Raw genomic sequence first — 10,407 nt, 5'->3', positions numbered from 1 at the left:
TTGTGTAGGGTTACAGCATTCGGTTTCCTCTTTTAGAGCATCCGCAATGGGGTATCGTTATAACACCATCCAACTCATCAAAAATCGTGGGGTCCATTGCCACATACTCATTATAACAACATATCTCTTTTACCCACATTCCTTTTAACATTATAACTCATTATTCATAGGTCCCACAGTACACTCATTCATCTTTAAATTTTTTCATATCAAATAAATATGTTTTAAATATATTTTACATTATTTAAATCATTAATCTAATTTTTAAAATAATCTAATTTCGTAATAAAATAATTATATTAAATTTAAAAAAATAATATTAATTTTTTTAAAATATATTTATTAAATAAAGTAGATATTCCAACGGCTACTTTGCAACGGGTAGTTCCAACGGGTACTTTGCAACGAGTACTTTGCAATTGCTAGTTTCCAACGGATATTTGACAATAACAATTTTTCAAAAATGATAATAAATTAAAATCACATTAATCGAAATGACAAATAAAATAATAATAATAATAATAATAGAAAATGAACGTTGAGTAAATAGTTTAAATATTCCATCTCGACCTAATATCATGGCATAGACATTCATGTATGATAAGTTGTTCCTCTGTCATCTGCGAGGTGTCTTTGTTCAAGATTTCGTTCCTTTAATTTCAAGCGTCGATTCTTAGCTTCAGATCTGAACAAGGCAGCTTTTGCCTTAATCTCCTCTACTTCGAGTTGTTTCTGTTTCAGATCAACTTCGGACTTTTCACGCTTGTGTACTCGGTGAACTTTGCGAAAATATTATTGTAGTTTACTGTAAGATCTTCTATGGTCGATTTGACTCTGTCTTTTCCCTTTCTTTTTGCTGCCTTTTGTCCCATTGGACGAGTATCTTCATCATCCAGGTCTATGCTCACCTCTTGGTTAGAGGAGGTGTTGCTTGCTCCCGACTCTGAAGTCTTCGTCTTCTTTGTGGCCACATAGTGATCGGCGGACTGTGGAGTAAACATTGGACGGTCTTTGACAATTCTCCACACATGCTCGAGATTGAATGCAACACCATTGTTTTCGGATCGATATTTTTCGTACGCAAACCTCAATATATCTTCGTCACTGTGACCACTTTGATATGAACTGTAAACACTATTATAATTTGCGTTGAATCGATATACCTTCTTTTGGATTGTATTGTGCCAATGCGACCGTATAACATTTGCACTTCTGGTGTTTGAACCTGGGGGACGATTCTCATTGTAGTAGCTTGCAACACGTACCCAAAAAGCATCCGCCTTTTGATCATTGCCGATTATTGGATCATCGCTGATAGTGACAAAACTTCTCGCTAACACCTCGTCTTCAATTTTTGTCAAATTTGAACGCTTTCTTGAACCCTCAGCATTTGAAACCGTTTTTTCTAAATTGACCACCGCAATTGGGGACTCACGATCAGAAAGTTGCGTCTCCGGGACAAAAGTCGGAGTTGCAGGTCCATTCGACATCGGAAATGTGAAAGGCATAACATTTGAATGCGGGGTACTATATCCATGAACAACCGGCGTCGTGAAATACGGATGACTCATATTTTGCAAATATTCGGCTGGAAGCAGTTGATATGGACCTCGAGGGGCATAATTCGGATGATTCATAGAATTTCCAAAACCTTGGAAATTTTGAAGATTTTGGGGAAGAAACGTCATATTTGGAAATGGATGTGGGTATTGATAATTTGGTGGAATTTACGGATTTTGGGAAGATGGATTTTCTTGCGGGTTGTTTGTAGAATTCAAGAAATTTGTAAAAAATATCTTACTATTTTCATCCATTTCGGATAGAAAATAAGATTTTTGAAACTTAAAAAAAAAAGATGGGAGAATATTAGAGAGTAGAATTGGAGATTGTAGTGAGTTGTAATGAAAATATGTGTACAAATTTGTGCGTATTTATAGAAGACATTTGAAACTAGCCGTTACAATTAATTAAAAAAAAAATACTACCGTTGTGGGAAAAAAAATTAAAAATAATAAAAAATTTATTTTAAATACGCGTGGGGTCCGCGTGAAAAATATAAAAAAATAATTGAAAACACGTGGAGCCCGCGTGTCAGCGATCGTAAATTGCGACGGTTTTTCAAAAAACCGTCACTAGTTGGCCAATTTAAAAAAATATATATACTGACAGAAGGGCGTTCAAACAATTGAATGCCCCTCTTTCTCTCTCTTGTGAGAATGGAGAGTGGGTGTTAAATGGGTGTTATAACACCTATTTAACATCCCATTGTGGGTGCTCTTATACATATATATTAATACTTTCTCTCACACACACTACATCTATAAACACACATGAATTCTTTATCTTTTCCCGTAACTTTCTGCCAAAAAACATTCGACCATTTTGTATCCTTTGACCGTCGATTGTGACCGCACCGGTGATCGAAAAATTCAAATAAATATATGGTTGGAAAGATCTCGACGAGAGCTACGTTTTGGTACCCATATTGAAGTGTTTCTCGACACTTTTCGAAAATCCGCCGCTCCTTTCTCCGTTGAATCGCCGCAGTACGTCGACGGAGTTCGGGAATTGATTGAGGGCTTTTGTTCTTTGGGTCCTAGGCTTCGTTTTGGTATATATAATGAGGTATAAATTATGATTTCGGAAATTATTTAAGGGTTGCCCTATTTTTTGGTTAAATTTGATATCAATATTGATATTGATTATATTTTTGGATGTAGGTACAAACTTTGAGTTGATTCGAGGTATCGGAAAATTTCAGAACAGCTGAGCAACAAGGCGCGACGGAACTGTAGCAACATTGGTGTGGCGCAGGTCGTGGCGGCTTCATGGTCGAACGACCAGGGCGACTTGGGTTTCAAGCCCGCAGCTAAGGCTGTCAATGCTGCGGCTGTGGCCGCCTCCAACCGGCGTAGACGAGGTGGTTTTGGCTGAACACTCTACTTTTGATCGGGAAAATGTAGGTTTGAGGTATTGCCTCCTTTCAAATACGCTTCCTTTTTGAATTCGGATCGTAGCGTCGCGATTCATGCCAATATGGTTTTAATTAATTCAACACATTCTTTGATTTCGCTGTTCTCTTTACTTGACTTCTCTGTTATGAAATCTCATTTGTGTGTTCCTTCTCACATATTTTTATTTTCTTGATTATTGTGAAACATTTTTGGAAGAAAAACAGTTTTTTCGATGCCTGATAATTTCTAAGAAATTCTCGGTATATTGATTCACTACAAGAAAAATTAGTTTTAACAACACATCAAAGACAACGGTTTTTATTAAAACCGTTGTCTTTTTACTTTTAACAACGGTTTTAACAAAAACCGTTGTCGTATCCTAAAAAAATCCGCTCAAAGACAACAGTTTCTTTAAACTTGTTGTCTTTGATATATCTACGACAACGGTTTTTAAAAACCGTTGTCTATGAGCGTTTTTTTGGGCTACGACAACAGTTTTTAAAAACCGTTGTCTATGAGCGATTTTTTTTTGGGCTACGACAACGGTTTTTAAACTGTTGTCTATTAGCGTTTTTCTTCAAGCTACGACAACGGTTTGTAAAAAACCGTTGTCTTTCTACTGGTTTTTCTATAAATTTGTTGTCAATATTACATTTTGCGACCGTTTGAGTTAAATCTGTCGCTAAAATTAGCGACGGTTGTACTATACCGTCACTAATTTAAATCTTGCGACGGTTAAAGTATAACCGTCGCCAAATGAAGCGACGGTTTTATGTAAAACCGTCGCCGATGTAAATATAGCGACGGTTTTACAAGAACTGTCGCTAAGTTTAGCGACAGTGTTTTTAAACCGTCGCTAATTTTAGCGACGGTTTTGGTAATACCGTCGCTGATCTAAAATCAGCGACGGTTTATACTTAACCGTCGAATATAGCGACGGTTCATGTAAAAGCGTCGCTAATTTTAAATCGGCGACAGTTAGAAAATAACAGTCGCTAATAGCGACGGTTAAAGTCAAAACTGTCGCAAACTGTCTATAAATATCCCCACCCTCGGTCCATTTTCTACCATACCACTTCACAACACTTAAAATTATTCTCCCTTATATAATTTTGGTTTCGATTTTCTCTTTAAAGTTTAATAAATTTTTAAAATCAAGAATATAGTATTTTCCACGGTAAATCAAGAATATAATTTGCATATTAGATTGTGAGTTTTTTTGTATATTTATTAAAATATTAAAAGTGATATTTTTTTATTTTACTGAATAAATTAGCGACGGAAAGCATACAAAACCGTCGCTAAAATTAGCGACGAAGTTTATAAAAAACCGTCGCTAAATGTAGCGACAGTGTATTAAATCGTCGCTGTTTAGCGACCGTTTAAATTACGACCGTCGCTAATTTTAGCGACGGTTAACGATGATGTCCGTCGCTAATTAGTTTGCGATATGAATATGTTGTTTTATGTAAACTCTTAATGAGATCCATCAAGTGATGAAGATTTTTTTCGTTAATATGCTTTTTTTAAGAGAACCCAGGCGATGGGGGACTAAGGAGACATGTCTATAAAAATGAAGCGTAAGTACACCGAGCGGGATCAAGCCTAACTGAAAAGCTTTTGTTCTTTTTAATTTAAGGTTGCACCAAAGTGTTGGAGATTGGAGATCAACTTTAGCCAAGATGCTGTTTCGCTGCTCTCGTCAATGAACCTGCCTGATGGCATCCAGGTACTTTTGGTGCTTGTGGGTTTAAATATTGTGAACAATATGCGAGGAGTGATGAAAAGACTACGATATTGATGGTTGAGGTCGTTTTTGTTTTGCTGTTGTGTCATCTTTTTGCTGCATTGTTAAGAGTCAGCATTCACTTCTGAATATGGTTGGCTAAACGAGATTCCTGTTGAGATTATCATGCGCTATCTATGTGCAATTTCTACTCATAATTTGTTTTAGTCCGCCAACTGCAGCTTGTTGGCCCTCATTCATGCTTACTTATCTGCTCGTTTTTTATTTCATGCATTTGGCCTTTAGGGACAAAGAACTGCAGTTGATGAACTCAATATGCGTACTGTTTTTTAAGAGAATGATGTTCTCTGTGTAAGCTCCTTGAATATTCTTACGCGCGTACCAGCTGATCTCAAATTTTTATTTTTATGTGGTTTAGTATTCTTGAAAGTTAATTCTGGCAAAACCCACTATATTTAGCAATCAAGGATGATACTTATTTTCAGTTTGACATCATATACTGCCTCTTAAGTTTCTATCTGGTTTTAGGATGAAGTTTGTGGCTTCCAGCATGACGGCTGCCTACACCTACAAGCCAGAAGCTAGAAGTATGGAAAGGTATGTATATAATATTTGTTCAATATGCGAGCAGCAGTGGTATGCTGTGTAACTATTTTCCGAAAACTATGATCTAATGGCAGTATTGATATTCTATTTTATCCCTTTTCACCTTTATAATGATCTAAAAAGTTGTTACAACTATGATACCAGCGAAGTTTTCCATTGATACCATAGAATGCTTGATGAGTCTTTTATCCAAAAGTAGCGAATATTTCCATTGATACCATAGAACGCTTGATAAATCATTTATCCAAAAGTATCTTAAACTTGTTCATCACATTATCTGTAAGATTTACGTTGGTACAGTGTCAGAGATTGCTTGATAAATGTTCTTATGCACCTAGGTTTGCTCTTTAAATGAAAGTTAATAATGATAATGGATCATTCATTTTGTGATCAAATCGGTGAAATCCAATGTCTAGGAATCCCATCAGCTTCATCACCCAAAATACAATTATATATAGGTAATCAAATAATAATCATTTACCAAATTATATAATGTTGAAAAATTCAATTATCATCATATTAATTTTGATATATTTACATGAAAATGATCAGTATGAGAAGCAACAGGCCAAAGGGCCCAGATAACAAGCACAATCACAAAATACCGGGGGAGATTGCTACCGTCGTGGCGGTGGGAGCCGGTGGCTACACATTCCACGAGCATCACCAGAAGAAGGAAGCTAAACATAAACAAGAAAAGGCTGAGGGAAAGCACCACCACCACCACCACCATTATTTATTTGCCCTCCCACAAATTTTATATACTGTTATATTATTTTGGCCCTTACATTTCGTCACAGTCCCTTCCATCCTACTCTAAATAAAAATTGTGCGTGTGGGTCTCTATTGTTGTGTATGTGTATTTATAGAGAAAAATGGTTTCTTGGTCACCTAATTTTTTCATTATGCGATTTTGACCTTTTATGTTATTAAATATTTGTTTTAGTTTTGTATTTTTTATTTTTGGCAATTTTATTTATTTTTTTAAAAAAATAAACCCTCCATATTATCAGTGTGGCTAACAAGGAATTTACTTCAAATAATTTAAAATTAAGTACAAATTTATGGTTTTTTCCCTTGTTTCCGTTGTGTAGAAACATAGCAATATATGATTTTTTTAATATAAAAAATTCAATTTTCTTAGTTTCAAAAGCATCCGCTGTGAAATGCCAAAAACCAAACTAAATGCCAGTTATCCAATTATTTTATGACCTTGACGAATGTATATAATATTGATAACTATTTATTAAATTCAACAAAACAAAATATACATATGTATCTATTACCAAATATTAAATAGGATGAGACGACGAGTACATAAAAATTCTTTCGATAAAAAAATATATGATACTGAAAATATCCTAAATCCGAGCTTCTACTCAAATGACAAATAATCAAATAGATACAATGAATATTTACACTTGTTATATTTTATATATTTTGTCATTAGCAGGTATTTTCCGGTATTACGATAACATTTCAGTAAAAAGTTATTAAATTTAAAAAATATTTAAGTTAAAGACTAAAATCGTAAATTAATCGATAACGAAATAAAAAATAAAACAAAAAATAAAAAATGTATAAATTATGATATTGAAAATGTAATTTTCCACGTAATGAGAATACTAGACTTGATCATAATACGCGTTGAAATTTATGTTAACAAAGCAGACAATAATATTTTGGTGGAATCACTATTACCATTTACTAACCCAGACAGATTTGAGATTTAATAATTAATTCTTTCGAATTGTGATGATATATAGCGAGCCACTTTAGGTTGAGGTGTAAAAATTTATAATATTATCTTAAATTTTTGTAGAAAAAAATTGCAAGATTATCGTTTCTATGAAATTTATAAAAGAAAGAAAAGTTAAAGGATCGATCGAGTAATGCGTTTTTTTCCCTTGGATACAAAGGAATTTACATTATATATATGTGTGTGTGTGCATTGGTATTAAACTTTCCCAACTTCAAATCTACAAAGTAAACAAGCTAAATAAATCTATACATTTCCATATATGTAATATCATATTAAAATTATTAGCTCAAAAATCTACCTTAGATAATTATATATTATTACTGATTATATATAAAATTTATCAACTTTTTCATTCGTTCTAATTAATGCTTCTTATAACATAAAAATATTCAATCAATATTCCTTAAATTATAGGCCATATATATCTCTATATATAAATAAACATTAAACTGTTCAACCAAATGATAAAACCTCATTGACACATTTGTTTCCCTCTAAAACACTTTGTTTTCCTAAAGTACATAACAATAATATCTTCTTTCCCTTTACTCATAATTATTTACTGTTGCATTCTTTATATAAAAAGTTTATATTATTCTATTATTTGTAGCTTCTTCCGAAGTTCATAAGCTGTTAGCCAACCCTTTCTTATTAACCACACATGTATTTTTACTTTTAAAATTAGCTAAGAGCATGAATTCTTTTCATTACATAAATATACATACATTTTCAAAACTGCTATCTTGTTTATAACAATGTTCATTTCATTGACACGTGACATAAACAAATGATGATTAGCTTTTTTTGAACATCACAGTTGTCAGAAATACATCAATTACTGTGGTGACTCAGGTTTCTGAAAAAAAGTTATAGCATGTAATTTACTACCTATCAAAATATACATATAACTAATATGCTTTTATTGCAATCGACAAAAACAACCACGACATTTATTATAAATTACCTATGACTCAACATATTTCATATAATATATGAAAATTCACTTGGCACCCTATATCTTACTTTATATATACTTATATGCTTAATTACCCGGAGCTTAACATATTTGCTATGTTATAATTTATTAGTACCCATCCTTTGCTAATTACATGTCCAATATATAAACCAAATTCAATGGAAACAATCCTTATTGTACATGTATAGATTGTGGATTCAGAAAGAAGTTGAAGAACTAATAAGAATATTTTACTCCAATTATGCCCAATTTGAGACATGTTATTAAACTTCTCTTGTGACACCCTGTCTTGAAACTAGACCACAAGGAATGCCACATTCCCTAATAATAACTCATAAGAGAATTCTGTCTATTTAGAAGTATCACAGGCAGTAATATGAACTATTAAAGAATTTTATTAGCGGAAGCGAAACGAACAAGTACTAGTAAATTACGATAAAGTTTTTACATGTCCAAACTAACATAGACGGTAAGAGTGACAATGACGTAAACATTTCAGACAAACTGACTCATAGACTAAATGACTCATTATGCCTTCCAGCAATTTATTCCAAACAACAGCTGGCGGATCATACATCGACATTTCTTTCTTTATCCAAAACCTGGTTACCTGGCTCTGGAAATTACAATAGATAAAAAAAATAGAGAGGTTAAGTCTTTAAGGACTTAGTGAGAATTACATAAAGATAAATATGATACTCAAATTCGAAAGAATGATACAATAGACAAAAGGATCAACATCCGGTTATATGAGTATACAAAAATAATGGTTAGTAAAGAATAACGAGCCAAGTGAACTAATTTACCAGAACCAAAGTCACGTTGTTCAATGGACTCAATCTCCAGACCAAAGTCCGTTGTCCAAGGCTCTGTTTTGGTCAATCACCTTATCATTCAGTCATTCATTCATTTATTCGATGATTAACCAAAACTTCATTCAGTGGAAGCTTGATAAGAATCACATCTAGTATGATGATATTACAATGAGAATGTTACATTGAAGCATTCACTCATTTCCGAAAAGTAGTACTGACATGAATAAGGAGTCAGTAGGATAGAAAAGGACATTCAAGATGGGGCATATTTCATATGCATCAACGCGATTCAAAGATACAAAATTTATACACATGCGTAATAAATCAATAATTCGTAGTGAATATCGTTAAAGAATATCATATCATAATTTTCAGGCCAAATGCCAAAGGCTGTATAGGAAGAATGATAAAAGTTTCCTCACCTTGAGACTTACTATGGATGAGAGTGAGAGTTCCAAGTTTAAGTCAATCCTATTGACCAATGTGATTATCATTAGTACAGTAAACATTTTTTTTTTATATATAGATTATCCCTAAATTTTTACCAAAATAAAGAATATAACTTTATAAACTTTATTTATTGACTAAAAGTTCATAAAAAAATTATTTTAATTATTTATTTAATATTTCTTTGTCAGAATTATTTTCTAATAGTCAAAACTATTTTTAAAATTTACAATAATTAATATTTGACTTCAAAAATTACAATATTTTCTATATCAACTCTTATTATAATATTAACTGAAAAAAATTCAAAATAGGTAATATTTGAAATTATTTTATCATTAATCGATATATATAACATTTAATATATAACTCACAAAAATCATAATAAATAACTTGTGAGTCGAAAAATTATAAAACTTCATAGCTACTTCCAATGATATATTTTTCGAGTATTGAAGGCTATGAACATTTATACGAAGGTTTATATGATCATATAGATAGTATATCATATCCGAAAATCATAGCATTTCTCTTTAAAAATTCACAGTAAATGCAATACTCATCCAAAATTTACGAAACTTGTACAGTAGCCAGGAATAATATAGAGCTTGCTTTCGAAAAATGAAATCTTCGATTTTCGCCGACGCGCACGCGCAACCAAGGTTTTTCCAACAAACATAAAATACGATTTCCTACAACTCTTATGTTATAAGTTTTTTGAAATTCATAGCCGAAACGTGCTAGAAAAGGAAAAACTAGTAAAACTCACACCCCGATTTCGGCCGCCGGAAAACACTATTTTCGTGGACGATTCCGGGAAACCAAAGACATAAATGAGAAGTATGACATACAATGAACAGCTTTTGTGTTTATACTAAGGTGAAATACGGTCAGCAAAGTTACAGAAATTGGGAGTGAAAACAGTACCTGAAAAACGAGTTTTCCGGCACTATTCCCTTCCCGGACAGTAGCGATTTCTGAATTTTAACGAAAAATCGGCTGATGATTTTTCGACACCTCCTTTTGTGGTATATTTCTGGGTGAGTTGAGAGTGTTGTGGAATTTTTATAGAATTTTTGGAAGGGTTTTTGGTATATAAA

At 32.8% G+C, this 10,407-nt stretch overlaps 2 protein-coding genes across 3 annotated transcripts; one reads left to right on the top strand and one right to left on the bottom strand.

Annotated features, from left to right (window-relative positions):
- Positions 1-737: 737 nt before the first annotated feature.
- LOC140982031 (glutathione S-transferase T3-like) lies at positions 738-1,688 on the bottom strand. The gene has a single exon (XM_073448448.1). The coding sequence runs from the start codon at positions 1,686-1,688 to the stop codon at positions 738-740; it is 951 nt and encodes a 316-aa protein (XP_073304549.1).
- A 2,719-nt stretch (positions 1,689-4,407) lies between these two features.
- Positions 4,408-6,216, top strand: LOC140983404 (uncharacterized). Of its 2 annotated transcripts, none has more exons than XR_012176421.1 (3): positions 4,408-5,052; positions 5,230-5,298; positions 5,860-6,216. XR_012176421.1 is itself a non-coding variant. In XM_073450452.1 (3 exons), the coding sequence occupies exons 1-3, from the start codon at positions 4,673-4,675 to the stop codon at positions 6,125-6,127; spliced, it is 348 nt and encodes a 115-aa protein (XP_073306553.1). In that variant the 5' UTR covers positions 4,408-4,672; the 3' UTR covers positions 6,128-6,216. The 2 variants fall into 2 exon arrangements, 1 of the variants encoding a protein (XP_073306553.1); XM_073450452.1 differs by having other exon boundaries at positions 4,408-4,683.
- The last annotated feature ends 4,191 nt before the right edge of the window (positions 6,217-10,407 follow it).

The sequence above is a fragment of the Primulina huaijiensis genome, chromosome 8, assembly GCF_012295235.1.
Source record: "Primulina huaijiensis isolate GDHJ02 chromosome 8, ASM1229523v2, whole genome shotgun sequence".
NCBI lineage: Eukaryota > Viridiplantae > Streptophyta > Magnoliopsida > Lamiales > Gesneriaceae > Primulina > Primulina huaijiensis.
The sequence above is the reverse complement of the archived record's forward strand: the minus strand, read 5'-3'. Positions and strand labels throughout refer to the sequence as shown.